Source organism: Guyanagaster necrorhizus (genome assembly GCF_019112545.1).
Source record: "Guyanagaster necrorhizus MCA 3950 unplaced genomic scaffold BT62scaffold_9, whole genome shotgun sequence".
NCBI classification, from domain to species: Eukaryota; Fungi; Basidiomycota; class Agaricomycetes; order Agaricales; family Physalacriaceae; genus Guyanagaster; species Guyanagaster necrorhizus.
Genome location: NW_025064888.1, coordinates 1,377,964 through 1,398,008, shown reverse-complemented (window position 1 = coordinate 1,398,008; position 20,045 = coordinate 1,377,964). Strand labels below are relative to the sequence as shown.

The 20,045-nt window shown below is 47.5% G+C and overlaps 8 protein-coding genes across 8 annotated transcripts; 6 read left to right on the top strand and 2 right to left on the bottom strand.

The window, feature by feature from the left end:
• Positions 1-6: 6 nt before the first annotated feature.
• BT62DRAFT_919033 (uncharacterized protein) lies at positions 7-1,829 on the top strand (the record flags this gene model as incomplete). The annotated part of the gene is made up of 8 exons (XM_043184118.1): positions 7-78; positions 199-295; positions 419-520; positions 706-767; positions 1,019-1,072; positions 1,300-1,351; positions 1,466-1,497; positions 1,716-1,829. 8 exons carry the CDS (start codon positions 7-9, stop codon positions 1,827-1,829), a joined length of 585 nt encoding a protein of 194 aa, XP_043041338.1.
• A 1,417-nt stretch (positions 1,830-3,246) lies between these two features.
• BT62DRAFT_795880 (uncharacterized protein) lies at positions 3,247-4,679 on the top strand. The gene is made up of 3 exons (XM_043182319.1): positions 3,247-3,334; positions 3,396-3,423; positions 3,491-4,679. Exon 3 carries the CDS (start codon positions 3,682-3,684, stop codon positions 4,486-4,488), a length of 807 nt encoding a protein of 268 aa, XP_043041337.1. The 5' UTR covers positions 3,247-3,334; positions 3,396-3,423; positions 3,491-3,681; the 3' UTR covers positions 4,489-4,679.
• Positions 4,680-4,695: 16 nt separating this feature from the next.
• On the bottom strand, positions 4,696-6,613 carry BT62DRAFT_993416 (uncharacterized protein). Its single transcript, XM_043190404.1, has 3 exons — positions 6,205-6,613; positions 6,014-6,151; positions 4,696-5,959 (listed from the first exon to the last, which is right to left on the bottom strand). Exons 1-3 carry the CDS (start codon positions 6,553-6,555, stop codon positions 4,766-4,768), a joined length of 1,683 nt encoding a protein of 560 aa, XP_043041336.1. The 5' UTR covers positions 6,556-6,613; the 3' UTR covers positions 4,696-4,765.
• A 101-nt stretch (positions 6,614-6,714) lies between these two features.
• On the top strand, positions 6,715-7,359 carry BT62DRAFT_795821 (uncharacterized protein). The gene is made up of 2 exons (XM_043182318.1): positions 6,715-7,140; positions 7,194-7,359. The coding sequence occupies exons 1-2, from the start codon at positions 6,761-6,763 to the stop codon at positions 7,285-7,287; spliced, it is 474 nt and encodes a 157-aa protein (XP_043041335.1). The 5' UTR covers positions 6,715-6,760; the 3' UTR covers positions 7,288-7,359.
• A 651-nt stretch (positions 7,360-8,010) lies between these two features.
• Positions 8,011-10,165, top strand: BT62DRAFT_948034 (uncharacterized protein; the record flags this gene model as incomplete). Its single annotated transcript, XM_043188050.1, has 12 exons — positions 8,011-8,086; positions 8,146-8,462; positions 8,514-8,598; positions 8,653-8,681; positions 8,730-8,805; positions 8,858-9,014; positions 9,069-9,210; positions 9,269-9,481; positions 9,533-9,596; positions 9,646-9,764; positions 9,821-10,025; positions 10,076-10,165. Coding segments are annotated over exons 2-12 (1,458 nt in total), but the record flags the coding sequence as incomplete, so codon positions are not given.
• Positions 10,166-11,333: 1,168 nt separating this feature from the next.
• Positions 11,334-11,780, top strand: BT62DRAFT_930886 (uncharacterized protein). Its single transcript, XM_043186027.1, has 2 exons — positions 11,334-11,689; positions 11,742-11,780. Exon 1 carries the CDS (start codon positions 11,426-11,428, stop codon positions 11,588-11,590), a length of 165 nt encoding a protein of 54 aa, XP_043041333.1. The 5' UTR covers positions 11,334-11,425; the 3' UTR covers positions 11,591-11,689; positions 11,742-11,780.
• Positions 11,659-12,450, top strand: BT62DRAFT_930885 (uncharacterized protein; the record flags this gene model as incomplete). Its single annotated transcript, XM_043186026.1, has 2 exons — positions 11,659-12,057; positions 12,111-12,450. A coding segment is annotated over one exon (207 nt), but the record flags the coding sequence as incomplete, so codon positions are not given.
• A 445-nt stretch (positions 12,451-12,895) lies between these two features.
• On the bottom strand, positions 12,896-14,446 carry BT62DRAFT_930883 (uncharacterized protein). Its single transcript, XM_043186025.1, has 3 exons — positions 13,951-14,446; positions 13,104-13,887; positions 12,896-13,035 (listed from the first exon to the last, which is right to left on the bottom strand). The coding sequence occupies exons 1-2, from the start codon at positions 14,313-14,315 to the stop codon at positions 13,113-13,115; spliced, it is 1,140 nt and encodes a 379-aa protein (XP_043041331.1). The 5' UTR covers positions 14,316-14,446; the 3' UTR covers positions 12,896-13,035; positions 13,104-13,112.
• Positions 14,447-20,045: the final 5,599 nt, after the last annotated feature.

Sequence of the window (20,045 nt, the reverse complement as noted above, 5' to 3'; positions counted from 1 at the left end):
CACGCAATGCCCTGGTGGAGCAATGTTTCCCTGCGATTAAGTGTGTACCGACATGACGAAGTTGGGAGTGGGAAGAGGGTACGTTGAAGATGCAGTTGTTTATACAGACAAGGCTGGGACGATCTATGTGAACGCGCCGATGGAAGCGGGTGGACATTTTTTGAGGGAATAGATACGCCGCCGACCCGCCGACTTCAGGGAAGGACAAGAGATACAGGTCCGGTCCGTGAACCCTGTATTCTCAGGGGATACTCATCTTCCTTCATCGTTGCTCCGGACGTCGAAGGCGAGGTCGGTCAGCTTGTATGACCAAAAAAGATGAAGGCCTCTAGTGAGAAAGGCTGTATCGGCGATTGATAATGTGCCGATGGGAAAGGTAGGCTTGGGTATCGATAGTGCTGCAAGGCTAGGTATGTAGATCTCGGAGACAGATGGGGGGAGAATGTCGAGGTCGACTTTTTAGCACCAATAATAAAAGAAAGCAGCCGTGCGACGCTCTCGATGACATCAGGGATTGTCGGTAAGGATCGCGTGTTTGCATTCGTCGCAGTAGCACACAAGATACGCGCTTGACTGTTTTGTCTGGTCACGAGAAAAGGAAATGTGGGTTTTGAGGGAGTTGGATGGGGTATTGCGCAGGCAATGAACAGGGTCCGAAAGCGCCGTACTTTTCGATATGGATCTGCTATTCCTGACTTAATGTAGATGGCGGAGCTATGTTGATTCGTAGTCGTAAGCATCGGCGGTCGACAGCCTGTCGCTTCAAGGTGAGCCAGTGCCAGCAGAGTGATGCATAGGCGTACCTTGTTTCCGACATTCTCTCGCCTATCCTGCCGTGACCCTCTATACGTCTATCCGCCAACTTTGAGGTATGCGCCGCCCATCTCCCAAGTGAAGTAACAAAGCCTGAGCTTCATCGATGCCATCCATCGGCATCATCTATGAAGAAGACCTTGCGATGGCAAATATCCGGACTGCCAAAACCATTTAGGGCATACTCGAATTGTATCCCACCCAGGTCAGCATGAAAGAAGAATGGGGGATATTCGCGCCGTCTGAGGGCAATCGTAAGGTATGTGGCACCGATGCTGGTCGTGGAAGGAAGAATGGCTGCTCGTGTGTATCTGTACGGTACACATGGACGTTCGGAAGACGGAGCGCGCTGGTGGCTGGAAGTTTGTCCCTGCCAAGCTCAACCAAATAACGCGATCCTTTCCCTCTTGCTTCCACCACCACTAGATTTCGTTTCTGTCGGCTTTTTCCCATCTTCTATACAATGCTATCCTTACGCTATTTCAGAGCTCAACGTTACAGTCAGCATCGAGTAAAGATGATTCGGTAGCAAGATCTCGTACGTCAATCGTTTGACTCCGAATTTGCGCTCCTCTCACCGATTTTTTCCAGTAGAAACTGCTATGTACGGGACATTATTCATGCCCACATTCTGGGACACTAGCTTGGCCAGGATCTGATGAAGAATTCGCACGAGCCTTGTTGGTATGTACTTCTCTTCTTTGAGTTGTTTGACCTCACCTGATGAAGCGTATATACTTAGGTCGTGAGGATGTGTAGTTTGAACTTGCACTGAATCATCGTCTTTTGTGAGTATTCTTGAAGAATGTACAACGTTAGCACGATCCCGCGAACATTTGATTCATCTCATGTAGGTGCGCTTTCGTCTTATTCCTTATCTTATCTTACCCATTTTCTCGCAGGTACCGGTTGTTTCTGCGACAGAGCGGGCCGTACTCCGTAGTTCAAGGTTCATTGTTCTAGATGCTGTACCTGGTACGCCGTCTTTCACTTCTCTACTTGGCATCCCTGAATGAGTATTCAGTGATAACGTCGCGAGCTGAACAACCTTATAACCTTTCATGATGTAATCAGAGCCAGAAGAAACTTAGGTGTCGAAGGATTTACGACCGGTCATACCCAGGTTTGCTAGTCCTCTCCCAATAAGGGCGTATATGAAGACATGCACCGTTCAAATCTGTGCGCCGGAGCCGAGAGGACCAGAGATGTTTCGCTGGTAGACATGTGTAGGCATCATTGGTGCATCACTCTTCGCCCTGGTGCGTATTTGTGTCTTTTTTGAAAGTTCACTGTCTTATTGCATGTGTTTCTCATGACTAAAGTTACTTTAAGCATCCCTTTTGCTTGACCGACAAAGCTGTGGGCTTCATTCCAGGGATCTAAATCGAACTCGCAGCTTTAACTGGAGAAGCTGAGCTCCTGCAGTCGTTTTCTCAAGGTTCAGACCGAAAACAGTTTGTCTAGTTCTGTCTACCACAATATCGGCATTAACAAGCCTCTCACAGAGACATTGATAAACCATCGAGGTCATGTCGCTGACATCCCGAAGTTCTGAACATCCCATTACCTCATTCGCTCACAACTAGCCTAAACTGGCATTCAGCCAGCAGCTGATCGTCCTGGACGACTCTGCACAAGCTCCTGGTTTTCCAAAGTATTTGACTCTTTCTTCGCTTGGCTAACCAATCGAAGGGATACGTCCCGGTGACTAGAAGAATATACTGATACCAGCTAACATGCCGAACCCCTGCCTTCATTGCAGACTGTCCTTGTCCAGGTAGCGCCTGGTTATCCATCAGGCTCTTGATGTGTATGCCATAAGCGTTTCCATCCCAGCTTATTTTCTGACCTAACCTTTTCCGTTGCTTAGCTTCAACATCCCCATATACTTTCTCCACGACTACTGGGGACCAAACGGAATGATGTAACTTGTTCGTCTCTGTAGACAACAGCGGGCTTTACAGTTTCACCAGAGATCTTAAGGGCGCTTATAATAAAGGTATTGGGCTGCGCATCGAGAACGCTCTCAGGTTCCCCGATAATTCGGAGTGGGCCATGTGCCAGGAATGCTCAAGCACCAGATGATAGCCATCGCTGTTTGTCGTCTCCCATATCGATGTATGAGGGAATGGAACTTCCAGGAACATATGGCAACTTGCGCTCCATCGATTTGGATAGCATCTATCGTAAGTGCTTCACATTCCCCTGATGAACTATTCATTTATGATGCTGTTGTAGTACTTGTATAGAATGACCAAGTGCCCTAGGATGGTGACTGTAGGACAGCATTGTTATCAACAACCGTCAGGATGACTCTTTCTGTGTCTGTTTACTACCTACGGTAAAAGATCTGAATGACTGGCAACGACTTGTGATCACTGATTAATGTACCCAGGGTCAGTCAAATCAGCATATGATTTTCGGGCATAGCCCCGATTGCTAGGATCATCTTTCGTTCGCTGAGCTTGTGCATCATGAACTCGTAGCATTGTCCTGCTGGCGATGATTCTTCTGTATGTTGGTACGTGATACGGCTAGTACGCATGCCAAAAATTCTGACAGAGCCTAATATCGTGTTACAGGTACCACAGCACATTAGGATTGGCCAAGGTACAAGCTCCTCATCGTCAAGGCGACATCCAGACATTGAAGCATAGACTTGCTTATAGTGGATCAGGGGCACAATGCGCTTTGAAGCGCCATCATCTCAACTGGGTCACGCAAGGCTGTGTCGCGCCCGGTAGCAAGCTGTGGAATAACGCCCTGTTAGGCATTGCTAATAGGCTATATCGGAACCGCCCTGTTGACGTCGACAAGGTGGGGGGGAGTGTATAAAGGAACACCAGTTTCTCAACGAACGGATTCACAATGCCCCACCACATCTCATCCAAGATGCCCACCACGAAGACGGTCCGTTTCGCGGATTCGCCCAATGAGATGTACTCGTACGATTCGGACCAGGCGCCTTCACCGATTGCGACTCGGTCGTCTCAGAGGCTGTTCGGAAGCCTGTCGACGAGTCCGGAGCTGCCCAACATGTATTATCATTCTCGGTCGCTGAGTGAGACTCCATCTCCCGAGTCTCACCAGTCTCCGTTGCCATCTTCGCCGGCCTTCGCTTCATTCGCAAGTTCCATATCTTCTCCTTCCACCGCCCTCCCTTCCTCGGCTTCGTTCCATCCACCGCCGACGCCCAATGGACTCCAGAACCCCATCAGCCTCCCGTCAGTCCAGGAAGACGTTGCGCCAAGCACGGTTGAACTACATGAATACCTCTGCCCACCGCACCTCAGCATCGATTTGTCCAAGGACATCTCGCCGTACATCCCTGAGCTCCCTGACGAACCTGTTACCTCTCCCTCCATCCCCGGAGGCATAATCCTCGTTTCCAAGTACCTTCCATGGCGGGTCCATGTATTCCCCAGTTCGGTCAGGGACGTGGTCGTGGCGCTGTATATTGCGCTGCGCACGAGGGTTACTGAGGAGGAACTGAGGACTGTGGGAGGGACCGGTGTTATGAGGGCGTTTGCGAACCGGGTGGAGGGGATGGGAGAGGAAGAGAGAAGGAAGGGTGTTAGGAGAGTTGACTTTTTGTTAGGGTATACCAGATTCATTGGGGTCGAAGCCACAGATGAGCCGACGGTGTGGAAGGTTTGCTTGGCGTCATTCTCGTAGCGCTGTTTTCTTGCTTTCTCTCGGTCCATCGGGCTTTTCCTTTTAGTCATTTTAGAAGCGTTTTAATGAAGGGATTATTTATTGTTGTTGTATTTCTCTCTTTGTATTGTTGTACATTATGATCGTGCCATGTAATACTACTCACTTATATCCTGGGATTCATGGATTTCGTATGGTTCCCAAAATGTGGACTCGTGAATAATGCTTGACGACTCTGCTTTGATAATTACACTACATAATACAAAAGAGCTAACAGTTACAACAATTATTCACGTAGTCAACATTCCCATCGCGAGTGGTACGGACCCCATCCCACGCTCGGATCCAATCCCAACATTACCCTCACCATTTCAAACTCATCATCATTCACGCACTCGGGAAGCCGAAGAAAATCTTCATCGTTACCAAACGTCTTGTAGAAGGTCCCGTCCCTCAACCTCGAGTTCTTCTTTGCAATGGTCGTAAGAGCGTCCAAGACATACTCCACCCTCCCACCCTCGGACTTGAAAAACGAAATGTCCCGTTCGAGTGCCGCGTCGTGTTTGATATCCCGGAGAGTTGGGACTTGAGTGTCGTTCCTGAGGATCTTATGGATGACTTTGAACACAGTCGTGAACCCAATGTAGGACTTGAACATGCGTCTTTGGAGCGCCGGTGGAAGATAGTCTAGAGTCCCGCATCCGATCATTGTATCTGAGGCATCAAGTGCTTCGCCACGCGTAAAGCTGCCTAGGTCCATCGGCAGAGCTTTTATACAGAACGCAGCCTGAACTGGAGGTAATAGGTAGGTATCAATCTCGGCAATCATCAAGCACAACCTTTTATCCGTACCTCTCAAAGCAAATCTCATCCGCGGGGAGAGCCAGCCGTCGGAACATTGTGCGCATGTACAGCCGAACTTAAACTGAACATAACTATCTGTGGGAAGATTCATCGCCGTCTTCAGTATGTTAACGACTTTCATGTCCATCTCTGAGTTACCCGCCCACATCCCTGTCCGGAGCTCGCTCTTTTCGCGGGACCATTTCATGAGACTTAGGACGTCCTCCAGCGGAGTGCTACCTTCGATATTGTCGAAATTCTTCAGGTCTTCGGCAACGCCAATCTCGATCAGTTTGTTGAGGGCGTGGATGTTCGATGCGCGAGCCGCGGCGAAGACGGGGAGAAAGCCTCGACGTTCGGGTACGTGGATACTTGCGGGATCCTTGTCGTAGAAAGATTGAATGACTTTAGCTATTTCTGGAGTATTCTGGTCGACGATAGCGCAGTGGAGAGGATATTTCTTCCGGCACTCCTCGTCGATGGCATCGCGTCCACAGGCTTGCAGTTCGGGAGAGAGGGGGGGATTGCGTCCCAAGAACCTGTCTTCTAGAGATTCGACGTCGTTCTCTGGAAGTAGACGACGAGACGGGTGGTTTGGATTGGGGGAATAGCCTAAGAAATTGGTACGGCCAATGCGTCGAAAGCCGTTCTGCGATATTATCAGCATATATGCTATGGTAGTGGGATGTTATTGAAAGCGGACTTTGCGGGAAAAAGCAACCACGATATCCTTAGAAACATCGCTGGATACTGGCCAGGATATTACGATGTCTTCGTTTTGAACATTCTCCGACTCGAATAGTTTTTGAAGGACGAACGATCCGATTCCCTGTCGTCGATCCTGCACAAAATGTCAGGGTGAATATCCATCGAACGATTAGGAGACTTTCGCACCTGGTACACGGTAACATCGTGCACATAAATGATCTTTCCAGCGCTGAGCTCCGTGCCCCAGCACCGCGTACCGCTTCGGAATCCCTCAGAGACAATATGAGGCTTGACCTTGCCGAACTTGTCGAACAGGACTACAGATAACCAGTGAAGTTCCTCGTTTTCTTCGTCCAGAAAAAAGTGAAAATTGTCGCCGCAACGGTGTCGGGAGATGATGAACCCGTCCAGAGAAGCTATCTGAGTGTCCGGGCTGCCAGGATACATGACCTTCATGGTAAGGGTCTGTAGAACTTCACGATAATATAAGTGTGGTTCCACATCTAAGTCCACTACGAGTTCAGAGAGGTTTATCATGGTGAAGAAAGGGAAGAGAGCGAGATGGTCGTGGTCGAAAGCAAACGACGTATCGATGTCGTCCGTGAACGTGACGTGACATTTGAAATACCCTAATATCACCGCCGGGAAGGGGCGTCGAATTAGTAAAATCGAGTAATAAAGCTCTTGCCTTCATCACTTAAATGCGCTAGCAAGAAAGTGACATTTTCCCAAACTGAGCGCCATGTTTCCTGCACACGCGCGAATTTCTGCCAGATATCTTCAAAGACATAGTCTAATGTTCGACATTTTAGGGGCAGACCATTCAGAAAAGATGTGGATAATCATGAGTACTTCTGGACTGTTGGCTTCAGTGCAACTTTCGGTACTATTTATTGAATCATTTCGGGCATCCTTGAGGCAGGATACATTGACAGTCGAAAGAGGAACAAGCTACTTCGCGAAATTTTCATTTACCAGAAGCTTGGAGAGTCAACCGAGAACGATCGACCGTTCCAACCCTAACCCTACGACAGCCAGTAGGCAACCACCTTTTCATTTCTCTTCAATCCTCACGCTCCTTCCCTGTGTCCTGTCCTCTCCACACGCTCGTCGTTCAATATGGTAGGTGCCATCTGCCGTTATCGTCTCGTTCATCTTTCACAGCACTGGGCTAGTCTGTTGCAGGACAAATGTTCTCTTCACGTTGCGACTTGGCGTCCAGACTCACTGCGACGGAGTCTCTTACAGCACACTGAAAAAACAGGATGAATGCTCAACTATAACTAGATGTTCTGATGGAAATTGTGCAAATTCACTCTGGATTTGAAGCTGGAAACTTGAGCTTGAGAGCCGACAAGAAAGTATCTTGAATTCTTCTCTCCAGACCTCGAGCGCGTTTCAGATCCCCGGTGCTAGGTTATCTGATAGGGAAAAAAGCCCCGAGAGGACAGGTTACACTCTCGTACGGAGCAGTACAGGATACGTACGTACCTGCTATTCGTGTTTTCATTCTTGCTCACTTCAGGCGCAGCCAACCACCGAGAGAACAAGAAACAAGACTCCGAAGCCTGCCTTGGCATATGAAGAAAGAACATCTCGTGCCCACCGAATGCGACACGCGAGAACGGCGTCAGTATCACCGAAGCGCCTGGAACCCGCATTTACTTTGAAGACGGTCATCCCGCTCGTGCTGACCAGGGATTCATAGCGATAACCTCTCCATGCTCACAATATCGATGCACACAGTGTAATGAGATAAATGGGCCTGATCCATGATGCTCCGAGATGCTTGTCAAAACGATGAAGAAATGTTGAAAAAACTCGACGATGATTACCCTGGCAACGGCAGCACCTTTGATTTCAGTAATATCCACGCACGTTTCTCGAGACGAGCACTTTGAGTACTAGCAGCAGAACTGATGGTCGCCAATTCAGTGCGTAGTTTATTTTATTTTGGGTGTCTGTTGATGTATGTACTACATTATGGCTAATGGTAATGTGACAGCATCGTCCACGGTACGGATACGTATCCGTATCCACCATATATATCCGTCGTGGTACAGATAAGGTGCACATCCTTAACATTGAATACCTCCAACGTCAACAGCTCAATATCTTCCTCCCCAGTTTCATCGGATCTCTTCCAGTACAGTTCTCCTCGATCTCATGGACGTCTTACCACCATATTCCACACGACCGAGCGGTGGGGACGACGGTGGTGCCCAACCACCCTCATACGAGCTACCCTACCCACTGTTCATCGGCCATCGTGCCCTCCAGACACCCTTTGTCAGCATATCTCAGCTCAAGGGCCACCTATGTCTCTTGAGGCACTTTGCCTCCCTCAAGGAACGAGTCGAAGGGATCGACCGTTCCAGATACCCAGATGCCCCCAGCGATAAGGACCGCAAGTGGTCGTGGTTCGTTGGACTGGCCGTTGAGAGGTATGTTCCTTGGCTACTGGTAGGCTGTCGAGGCTTGACGGTGTTCACTAGGTTCGAAAGATGGTGCAAGGCGCTGACAGCTCAAGACGAATTGGATTTCGCTGACCAGCAGCTGCCTCCTGTCGATGTTATCATGGTGAAGGATAGTACGTTTTGGTATCTAACGTGTTGCTAATTTCGAGCTGCACAGGTTTGGCATGCCTACTTGCTAAATCCTGCGTATGTTTCACATGATGCCTCGGTGATGTTATGTTGATCGCATATCAGGCGGTATTCTGAAGATTCGTTACGAAACAAGCACATCAAGATACTTGCAAGTATGGGTGACTGGTTTCGGGACCTCGTATGGTTACCTTGAATTATTTTTTCAAGGTTGAGCTGACTGGATGGATTAGGAACGGACATGCTACACCATCGACTCGCCTCCGTCAAACGCCCGTGTCCAGAACTGGCTGCAGAAGACCCATCTCCCCTATGATCCTTTCGAATCGGCAACGATATTGACTGAGCGAGAAATAGTTTGCCCCGAATGTCTCATGAAGGTCGACGTTCGTGAGTAAATACTGGTGCCATTGGTCTTGATAACCATCTCTGAATGAGGTCTAGGCTTGGTGAATCCCACGGGTAGTGGATATCTCCAGCAGGAGTTCACTACCACGTGTCCGGGGTGCCGACTGAGGATTACGAAGAAAAAGCTGTCTTTTCACAAACTTGTGAAGGACCTGGTGGGTTCCAGCGATGTCCTTTCGTATGTTCTGACTGTCATCTCTTCTTTCCTTCTGCTGATCGATACCTTTGACATCTAGCGGAACTCTTCACACGCCTTACAATATCGACAATTCGAGTCGTGCGAGGGCGATCAAGTCCCGCATTTTAGAGATGAGACCGCCGGCATTTCGGAAGGGAGATGCGATAACCGAACAGGAATGGGCGGTCGACATACAGGAGAAAATGAACTACAGTATGCAGAAACTTCAAAGTATTATGGGCCAGCGTATGAGGATACACGGAGGACAATTGTACGTTGGTATTTGTTGTTTCTTTGACAAATCCTGATATTGAATTGATAGGCTGCCTCGAATCATGAGCGCGTACGAAGATGCCAAGATATTTTCGTTGGATCTCGTCGGGGCAGTGGGTACCTTTGTGAGCACTCTACAGACGGAACACTTACGCGATGAAGGTACTCCGACAAGGATCGTTTGTGAACAAGATGGATAAACTAGGTTGGACAGACCCAGACTTTTTCTCGTCCTCCGAGGATGAAGTAGCGCTGAGGCACTGTATTGCTCGTTATCATGCGTAAGCAGGGCGTCCTATTGGTGCTTGTTGCTCAGCGGACCTCACAAACAAACCAGATTCCTGGACCTGATGTCGTCGTCACCTGCTGGATTCTTTGTCCCAACGCTGGACATTGACCTGGTTTGGCACACTCACCAGCTCATGGCCCGGAAGTACTCCCGCCACTGTCTCAAATATGTCGGTCGGTTCGTCGACCATGACGACAAGGTGGCCGAAAACAAGCTTGCAAACGCCTTCGACATCACTTGTCGGGCATGGAAAGTACGTAACTCGCCCTCTCCTTTCTCTGCCCTACCAATGACCCTTTGCAGGACCGTTTCAGGATCGCATATACATACTGCGGGTGTCCGCTCCCGGGCGACACGATTGGACAGAAATTAAGCAGACTCGTAACGATACATAAGCAGTCGGTGGCACCTTCTCACCTCGTCCCGCCCCGGGATCGAAGCGATCTCCTCGCAGCGACACATCCGAGCGACCATAATGCGGTGTATCCGTTCCAGCACCAGGGGCAGGTCGACGCTATGAGACGGGAGAGGCTGAGTAAGCGGGAGAGGAGGATTAGGCGAGAAGAAGAGCGGGGGGTTAGTAGGAATAGGAGTGTTGGACATGACGCGGCGTTTTTGGTGCCGGTTCCGTTGAATTATGTGTATGGGGTTGGGTGTGTGGCGATGTCGGGGAATGTGGTTGGAGGGGGTGGAGGGGTCAGGGGATGTGCTGCTGTTGTGAGTCCTCCTAATCGGACTTTTTTTGTTTTGGACTTAATCTGTTTGTTTTTGAAGGGTGTTGGTGGATGTGGGAGTGGTGGTGAGTTTTGAGTGTAGCTGGATGTTTGAGTGATATTCTGATTTGGTCTTTTTTTCTAGGCGCTGGGTATGGAGGGGGAGGTATCACAGGTTGTGGTGGTGGCGGGACTGGCCGCGTTGGCGGTGGAGGAGGCTGTGGTGGTAGTGGTGGTAGTGGAGGCTGTGGAGGAGGTGGTGGATGTGGTGGTGGAGATTAGCTGTTCCGCGAATCGCAGTATCTTCTAAATATGGTGCCCATGCTGTCTTTATGGTGATAATTTTTCCAAAACAAAAATAAAAGACAGCCAAGGTTTCTTTTGAGGCTAATTTTCAGAGGACAACCGGGATTGAGAGATATGCGGAATACCATGTCGCTGCGCCGTAGTCGGAGGGAAAGTATCGGAATGGAAGTTGGGGCGCGTCAGGGCAGTCTATTTGCCGGTACTGCAGTGATCATGGTCGATACAGGGGCCTGAGCTCAATATCAATAGCACATCTTCGCTCGAGGAGGTATGCCATACCATAGGCACTCGACTTTGTCTCTCTTTATCAATCCTGGAAAACAATCAATGACATTTCGGAGCCGGGATATATAGTTGCCACATAGTTACCTGCCAGCAACTAGCAAACATATGGCACCACATCTGTTCCGCGGACCAAATATATATATATATATATTTCCCCTTTGCACTCAAAGATTTCGCCTCGCCATCCCAGTCTGATATTCTTCAATCCATATAATTCCTTATACAGCAAAAGGACAAGCAGAGGCTACGTTCGTCCATTCGCTGTTGACGGTTCAATGAATCTCTAGAGAGTAAATATCAGAAGAAACAACGGTTCCCTGGTCGGAGCTAGTGGGGGGATTTATAGACAATGGTATGGTATATTGGCCGGGGGTTGGACAAAGATACAAGCATCTTTTTTAATCGAAGAAAAATCGGCAGTACCAATTTCCCGGGATTTTCGACCTTGTCTTCAAAGAGTATGTCGGCCTTATTACTAGTAGAGACGGTCCAGACGCCATTATCACAGATTTAAGAGCTGCAAATCGTGAACGCACGTAAGAGCACACTCTCATGTTCGTCCTCACCGAGACCTGAACTTGCAAGAAGATAGTGTGATGGGGTAGCGCCTATACTGAGTATTATATCGTGCGCCCGGCCTCGGTAGACAGGAATACTGATCTCACTTTATGTTTAATGATCAGAAACTTTTACGAATCACTTCAACTGCGGAGGGCGCCGCCAATGCCAACGAATGGATCATAGTCGACATCGCCTCAATGAGATATCCCCATCTCCTCTGCCCTCCACGGACTCCACTGATTCCATTCGAGGGACAGTTCACGGAGGGATGGACTCAATCGCAGTACATCGATGAAATGTCTACGCCCAATGACGTTCGTCCTGACACCGTTCACAGACAAATTCACAAGCGAGCATTGGGATCTCTCGACGAGACATTGAAGAGCAGGGGGCCAAGGGGGGGGTATTGAGTTAAGAGAACTAGCAAGGGACAGATGGGATGGTAAAGACTATGCGCAAAGATTTCGACGGACCTGGGAATTGCCGTAAATCAAAAATGCAATTGGGCGGCTTCATCCCGACACTCGCGATTCGCCGTGTAGTGAAAATACCTGGACATACGGTATGCCCAAGCAATGTTGTCACACCTTTGCTGAATGGACCCTACAGTTGGAACGCCTTCAGCTGTGCATAAATATTCCGTCGAGTGCGGATCCCTTCGTTGACACCGTAGCTAATGCGAGGATAGATCATGCATTCGTCGATATGATCTGCTGCCGACCACGGTTGTCTACGAAGGTTTCAGCGGGCGCAAGAGGTATGTCGCTGACTCGTAGACCTTTTGTGATTGGGGACAGCGAGCTCGGCCATCTGAGGAAGATACGGAGAGATGGGTACGATATCCGTATCGAAGTATACGAATGGAATACCATTTTGGATGTGCTGCAGTGACAAGCAGTTCATAGATCATATTGTGTTATTCATACGAAAGAAACCGTTGCGGCCTTCGATAGAGTAATTATGGCTCTGGAGAACGTGATAGACAGCCCGGTCACATTTATGAATAGAGACTGGCATTTGATCAAAAATTCCTGGGGTTCTAAAATTTACTCAGCTGGCAAGCGAATCATGGAAATCAGCTTGACTTGAACGATGGTGGAGATTTTTTGTTTCGCAGAAGAGGGAGTAGGAGAAGGATTCCGTGGTATTTCGATCTTGCAATACTAACGACGAACTTGGACTGAGAGATCGGCATTGGCATCGAACGGCGTTCTTCAAACAGAAGCAGTCAAAGGAGATTGGATATAAACCAATGGAGCTGAGGGAGGGTTCGACGCATTGAGACGTCCCGCAGCTGAGACGATATTTACAGATGGCAATGGTAGGCAGAGAAATGATAACGGAAATAAATACACATAAGAGACACGTCAGTGGTAGGAAGATCATCGTCAATCATGCCTAGCTTGTCTCAGTGAGCTTAAAGACACGGATTATAGGAACACGACGAGATCCCAGTAGCCACTTACCCTCACAATTCAGTTCGCTCCATCATCATCACCAGCTGCAGACCTGCCAGCTTTCAGGGATTCAATACAGCCCATCAATTTCATGTACTTTGTCGGAGACGATGAGACGCCTTTCCCGCGTGCACCCACGAATTCCTCCAGCTTGGCCTTTCTATCCATACCGGCCTGATATTCTGCCAGATACGCGTTCACGGTCTTGTCTTTTAGTCCGGAGAGCTCCTTCTGAGGGAGAACACCGAGCAGTGTCTGCGCTCGCCCATTTGCTGTCAACCTCTCGGGATGAACAAAGTACCGGTAAGGCTGGGAAATGAATTCTACTCGAGGGTGAGTAGGAGAAGCTGTGGTGCCAGGATGGGAGAGATCGAGGCCGATGCGGGGGGATTTGTATATGTGGAGTGCAGTATTTGTGTTTGGGGATGGACAAAGGAACATGCAGGTTTTTCTTTCGCCCAAACATGTGTTGTTGAACGCGTTAGTGTCGTTGGCCCAGTGATTCTCGACCAACTCTGGAATTCTTTCCGCCCCACTGAGCTGTAGGATATGATCCACAAGGAGAGATGGACCCGAAATGATTTTTCCAGAGTTCAAGTCGCGGAGGGTGCGTAAAAGAACGCCACCGTAAGCGTCAGGATGCGAACTTGAAGAAGGAAAATAGCGCGATTCAGTGGGAGTGATGCCGCTTATTGTGAGATCCAATCCCTTGCGTGTCCCGCCTCTATATCCAGAGGTGCTGATCAGGGTTTGTGTAGAATCATCAGACCGTCTAGGGGTGCGGTGAAAATACCTGAACATGGTTTTGCTCGGTCAGTTCTCGAGCAGGAAGCAATGGTAGGAAAAATTTTCCTACCATTGACCTGCCGTCTTTTGTTCCTGGCTTCCGTGAGTGAATGGGTCCCGGTGGTAAGTCGAATTCCAGAAATAAAACTCCATCTCCATGATTTGAAGTCTGGTTTCTACGAAGTCGGACCCCGATCCCAGAACCGTCTGTACCACAATGGTAAAATCATGTAGTAGTGTAGAGGAGATAGTATCGAAACGTTGTCGGATAGATGCTGACTCATGAAGATCAGAGAAATCAAGAAGCCGCCGTAAGGCAGAGGAATCAGCACGCAAGCTAGACTCTTCATCCAAAAGGTTGTTCTTGGTCCTTTTCAGTGGATTTGTAGGATCTGGTAATTCTGGGGATTTCTTCCTCTTACTTCGGCTCGCCATTTTGACTTCGCTCCAACAGAGAAGGGAATACGAACTGATACCAAAGGAATATTTGGCCGGGCTGGAAAGGGGAGTTCGAACTGAATGTTGTGGGCAGACGGATGGACGTTGTGAGCTGACGGAGCTTGCGGAGACAGCGCACATAAGGTGCTGACTAAGCCTGCGAGCCTGCGGTAAATCAATACGAACGCTGTTAACTTGTTTTGTTTTGCTTTCTATTATTTGACGCGTACTCTTCATTATCTGCAACATCATGTCCCGGATCAGTGCTACTGCAAGTCCACAAACAGAGTTTGGTCCGCCTCCCCCTTCAGTAGGAACATACTCGGGGGCCCCGAAGAAATGAACCTCGAACGGTTGCACGCTAAGACGCATAAGGACATGTTGGACGGGAATACGAAGAGAGCAAAAAGGAGAAGTGGCTTAAAAAGGCGGCAACCCCAGAGATGTCTCAGATGATGAAAAGGATGAATTCGATGCTATGGTCCAAACAATCCAAAAGGCTATCAAAGCCAAGATTTCATCCACGCCCACCTGAAGCATGACCAACACATCTTCTATTGAGGACACGAACTCTTCGCAGTAGCGACGTCGATGGATGCAACCCTAACCAAAATCTTTTCAGATGAAGCCACAGAGAAGAATCAAGGAGCATACAACCCTCACAATGCACCCTTTCATGAGGATTACAAGGCCTTTGCTTCTCCATTGAATATCAATCCCCCTCACTATGTTCCATTCATCATATTTGTGTGCATTGCAATATAATGGCAATGCCCTTTCTCAAGTCAAGATAATGCACATGGCAGCCAATGGGTCTGGCAAAAAATTCAGCATTCTCAATGTTTCTAAAACCTCTTCAGAGGATGATCTATCCTGAGTGGATTTCTTATTACAATAATCTTCTCACATTTGTGACTTCCATGGGCTTTGGTGAACAGACCCTTCAAGGCCTTAATGAACACCTACATACCATGCTATCTGACCTGCATTTCTCACAGTGGTTTGAAGCATACAAGACATTTGATAAAGATTTTTGAGCAAAACTATTTAAGGATCCCTTCATTCCAGATCCCTTGTCCAAGGCCTGGTCCAATGGAGTACAAACTGCTAAAGACAACTACTTGCTCATGCAGTATAAACTTCAGATGAATAGTGAGAGTAAATGAGTGAAACCTCTAAAAGGGTACTCAAACAGATGGTTCACTCCTTATGACATCAATCAACATAATACTATGGATCAGAGTAGTTTGCTCTGACCCCTGTGTCTTTGGTGTGATAGGATCAGGCACTATGCAGACTTGTGCAATATCTCTATTTCTAGCAAATATGGATATTCCTTTCTTGCCAAATGGAAAGATGATTCATTTGTGCAGATTGCTGACCAAAAATATGTCTGCATATGATTCAATCTTACCAGTTGCTGAGCTGAACTCACTATGCATCATGAAATCCAATGTGTTCCTTGTGTGTTGACTCTCATCATGAAGTGATGAAATGCACTCATAACTGAGGTGCACAAGATTGTTACTCCATGCAATGTCAAAGAGTGGGAACAAATGCTCAAAAAGTATAATCTAACAAAGAAATACCCTAATCTTGTTTTCAATCTAATCTAAGGCTCTTTAATTTGTAATCCTCCTCTTCATTCTACTTTTATTTCTCTGAATATGTGCTCCACTATGGATAACCCTAAAATTATTGAAAAATATTTGTGTTATGATTTTTCCATCTTTTTATCCCTTTTCTTTGATTAACCCCTATCTATGCTTAGTCAGGGTGCTAAAGACAAGTGCTTAAGACCATGAGACCAGGCTTAGTCATCACAACTGACTGAGTCTGTCATTGTCTTTTGATGCAACAGCATTGCCTGACAATGCACAATCATTCTTTTATATACAGTATCAACACCCAAGGACAAGGGGCATAAAAGACCCAGCAATGCACAATTAGCAGTAGTATATTTAGACAGAACTTGTACAGTATTTAAAGAGGCTCGCTCTTGCTGGTAAAACTCAGCTTCAAGCTAAAGTTTATCTTCATACCATTCTACTCTTGAGCTGATTCACTTGGCCTTGTGACACATTGATCAGATTATGCATCAGTGGAAACAGCTGATCTCCTGAAGTGTGAGGAGACTAGGCTGTTTATCATGTGTATCTGTTCACATGATGCTTGGGTCTAACAATTAGCTTGAAGCTTCTACTTCCCTTTTCTCATGCACTATAGTGTAGAGAAAACTGAATGCCCACCATCAATTCCACAGACCTTAACTTTGATCAAGAGTTCTTTGAACTCCTAGCTTCCATTGTCAGAATGCTATTAGGTTTACTTGTGATTATCCAGCTGTGCTGGGGATGTCACTTGATTACTGCCTGGGCAATTTGACATTATAATGAATTCCAACACATCTATCATATTCTATAAAACATAACCCCTGATCTTTCTCTACATGACATCTCTGAATCCCAAAGAATGTCCCACCAGCCTCCAACAAGCCCCTTACCTGAAGCTGAGTCTAGCAGCATACATCAAGGGGACATTCAAGAAGAAGAAAGACACAGATACCCTCCTTGATGATCTAGCAGAGACAGCAACCATTGCATCACAGAGTTCAGAAACCTGTAGATCCCAGGACCAACCTCTGATCATAAAGATGAGGAAGTCCCAGAGGACTTCTTCTGACAGTCTCCCTTTCCTGACCCTCTCAGTGCTCCTCAAACCGACAGGATTGCTAACTATGCCAAAGATTCCCTTGATGCCACTCAGATGGCTCCAGAATCCTGCCAGGCATCACTTAGAGATCAGTCTTGCAGCCTCCCCACCCCAGCTTCTGTCAGAACCAGTGGCAGGATGGGGTGGACCTCCTCAGAATGACTCAGGGATGAGCAGCAGGCCTGAGAAAACAGAAATGAAGTCATTCACCACTTATTCCCTGCATGGGACCTTAATGTTCCTTTCAACTATAAAGATGCCCTTCAACAAGAAGAGCAGAGACAGTGCAACCTCCTCCAACCTGTCTGTAGTGAGCTCAAAAAGAGGATCATCAAGAACAGGAGGAGGAGATGAGAGGCTGCTGAGTATGATCAGCAGCATTGGGAAGAGCAGCACAAGATCGAGAGGATATGATTGGAGAGAGCCAATGTCTCCAACTGGTATGGGCTTCAACCAGAAGTCACATCTGTACTCACACTCATCCAGGCTGACTGCTCTCTTTCCACCCTGGTCTTCAGAGAACTCAGCACTACTGAGTCTAATTCCTGGATCCTGGGCACCCCTATCCACCCTCCAACTCCCCAATATCCCTCTCCCCAAAGAACCCCCAGTGCCAACACCATGTTCAGAGATGATGAGTCCATCCTTAGACACTACAGACTATGAGTCCCTAACATGGCTCACATCTCTGCTCATGCTCTCTGAGGCTTTCTCAGGAGCTGGGTGATCAGGCAGCTCCTTGACAATGAATACCAAAGAAACATCCAGCTCTATCATGAGTGAGTGGCAGTGGCATGAGCAACAGGCAGAAACTAGTATGGCTCCAATATTGGAAGTCAGCCTGCCTCCACTTATTCAATGCCTCAGACTTCTCTGGCCCCACTGCTGGGCCAAGTACCCAGCCAGAACAGTGAGTCAACAGTACAACTGCAAGAGAGTGTGGAGAGTTTCTATGACCTGCTTGCTGCTTCTCTCCCCAAGAAAGGGGAGGATAATGGGCCCAAGGAAGATGAGGGGGCTGAAAATAGCAATCCACCTCATGCTAGGGGGGAGCTTGCATATGAACTAAATGAAGACACAGATGAAGAAGCACTGGAGGAGGAAATTCAATGCACAAGAGTACAGGAGTATCAGGAGTGATATGTGAGAGGGATAAACTTTTTATGGTGCAATGCCAACTGGTTGGCATCACAAGAAGGACAATTGTATTCACATTCTGAAACTAACAAACAAGTAGAAGTTCTGAGACATGCAGCAACAAAATATGCTGCTCAGCAATATAACAAAAATCACCCTGAGGATCTGGTTAGCATACCACTGGAATATCAACTGCTGCCCTTGATCTGACCAATGCTATGATCACCCCCTGTCACCCTGAAACAGGCCATATATATGGCACCATTGATCTGAAGTATATTCTCATACTTCACACTCTCCTCCTAGTCAATAGCAACTTGGCTGTCCCAATCCTGACTTCAGCCAAACAACCCATTGATCTTATACTGAAATCCCTGGACCTGCAAAAGAAGCCAAGTCTTAGAGGCCCAGCCTCCACCCAATGATGCCACTGAGAGTAGAGCAGGAAAGGACCTGGTTTGAGATGACCTCAAGACAGTCAGACTAGGGTTTACCATCAAGAATAGGGTAATTGTCAGAAAGGAAGCAGCCCTCCAGAGAAGTCCCATTGCAGATGACAATTCTCTACACTCATTTCTCTGACCACCAGACAAGTGATGACAACCCCCTTTCTCTGAATGGCCCAACCTGATAGGCACACTACCCAATAATGCTGCCATCTTACAATGCTGACCTGACTTACTTTGCAAACCCTGTCCCTTTAAAGGGGCATCCAATGACATTGACTGATTCCTGGTTGACTGCAAACAGTATTTCAAAGTTTATATCAGGTACCTCAGAACTGATATGAACAAAGTCATCTTCACTGCCTCCTACCTTGAGGAGAAGGCCAAAACATGGTGGATTCTTATTTCCCTGAATTTCCGATCTTCTACTCAGCAGTATTACCAATACCTCTTATGGCCAGTTTTCAAACAGATGCTTTACAACAAGTTCATTGATCTGATGGTACAAAAAGTATACAAACAGAAGATCAAGGACTACAAGATGGGAGACAAAGCAGCCACAGACTACTTTGATGAGCTGAAGCAACTTGCCAAGCTTGCTGGTATCCAGGATAACATGGCCAATGATGGCCACATGGTTGAGGCTCTCAAGAGAGGAGTCCTCTTCTCATATATCACAATGATCTCTGTAATTGGCATCAAAGCCCTAATGCCAGTCAGATACAATGAATGGAAGGAAAGGATCATTGAGATGTATAAGGAGCAACAAAAGCAGAAAGCAGAGCAATTGATACTGTAAGATTATTTGAAGAAGTCAACACTGCCAACCCCAAACAGCTCCAAATCATTGGGGACAACTGCTGGGAAATCATTGGGATCCTTGACAGCCTCCACTTATGGAACACAGAAGACAGGAACTGGAACAACATACATAGGAGCAGGGAAGCCCATAGATATTGACAGGATGAAGAAGGAAGGGAAGTGCTTCAACTGTAGGCAGAAAGGTCACATGATCAAGGACTGTCTAAAGAAGAAGTGAACCTAAGAAGATATACATGCTCAGATCACCAAGCTCCAGAAGGAGGACAAAGAACTTGGTGCAGAAACCAAAGTGGAGGAAGTAAAAGATAGGGCCAGCCAGTGAGCAATTCTATTGGACTGGCCAAAGACTTTCATGGTGTGCTTGCAACAGCTGATAGTTGGACTGATCATATTTCTGTAGTTACTCCTATGTCTACCTCACATATGCATTTGAATATACCCCGATCTTCAACTCCACACACCACAGAATCACAAAAGAAAACTCAAATACCTTCAGACCAAATAGAGGCAGAGAGCCCCACTCATTGGCTCAAACCATTTGACACTGAATGGATCTGGAGGACTATCAAGAATGCCAAAAATGAAGCTGCAGCAAAAGCTGTACTTAAAA

Coding starts and splice junctions, on each gene's coding strand:
- BT62DRAFT_993416 (XM_043190404.1), bottom strand. CDS start 6,555: ATGATAAACCTCTCTGAACTCGTAGTGGACTTAGATGTGGAACCACAC. Junction 6,152..6,204: donor ACGATGTTACCGTGTACCAG/GTGCGAAAGTCT, acceptor CATTTTGTGCAG/GATCGACGACAGGGAATCGG. Junction 5,960..6,013: donor TGGTTGCTTTTTCCCGCAAA/GTCCGCTTTCAA, acceptor ATAATATCGCAG/AACGGCTTTCGACGCATTGG.
- BT62DRAFT_930883 (XM_043186025.1), bottom strand. CDS start 14,315: ATGGCGAGCCGAAGTAAGAGGAAGAAATCCCCAGAATTACCAGATCCT. Junction 13,888..13,950: donor CAAAAGACGGCAGGTCAATG/GTAGGAAAATTT, acceptor AACCATGTTCAG/GTATTTTCACCGCACCCCTA.
- BT62DRAFT_795880 (XM_043182319.1), top strand. CDS start 3,682: ATGCCCCACCACATCTCATCCAAGATGCCCACCACGAAGACGGTCCGT.
- BT62DRAFT_795821 (XM_043182318.1), top strand. CDS start 6,761: ATGTTTCCTGCACACGCGCGAATTTCTGCCAGATATCTTCAAAGACAT. Junction 7,141..7,193: donor CACGCTCGTCGTTCAATATG/GTAGGTGCCATC, acceptor GCACTGGGCTAG/TCTGTTGCAGGACAAATGTT.
- BT62DRAFT_930886 (XM_043186027.1), top strand. CDS start 11,426: ATGGTATGGTATATTGGCCGGGGGTTGGACAAAGATACAAGCATCTTT.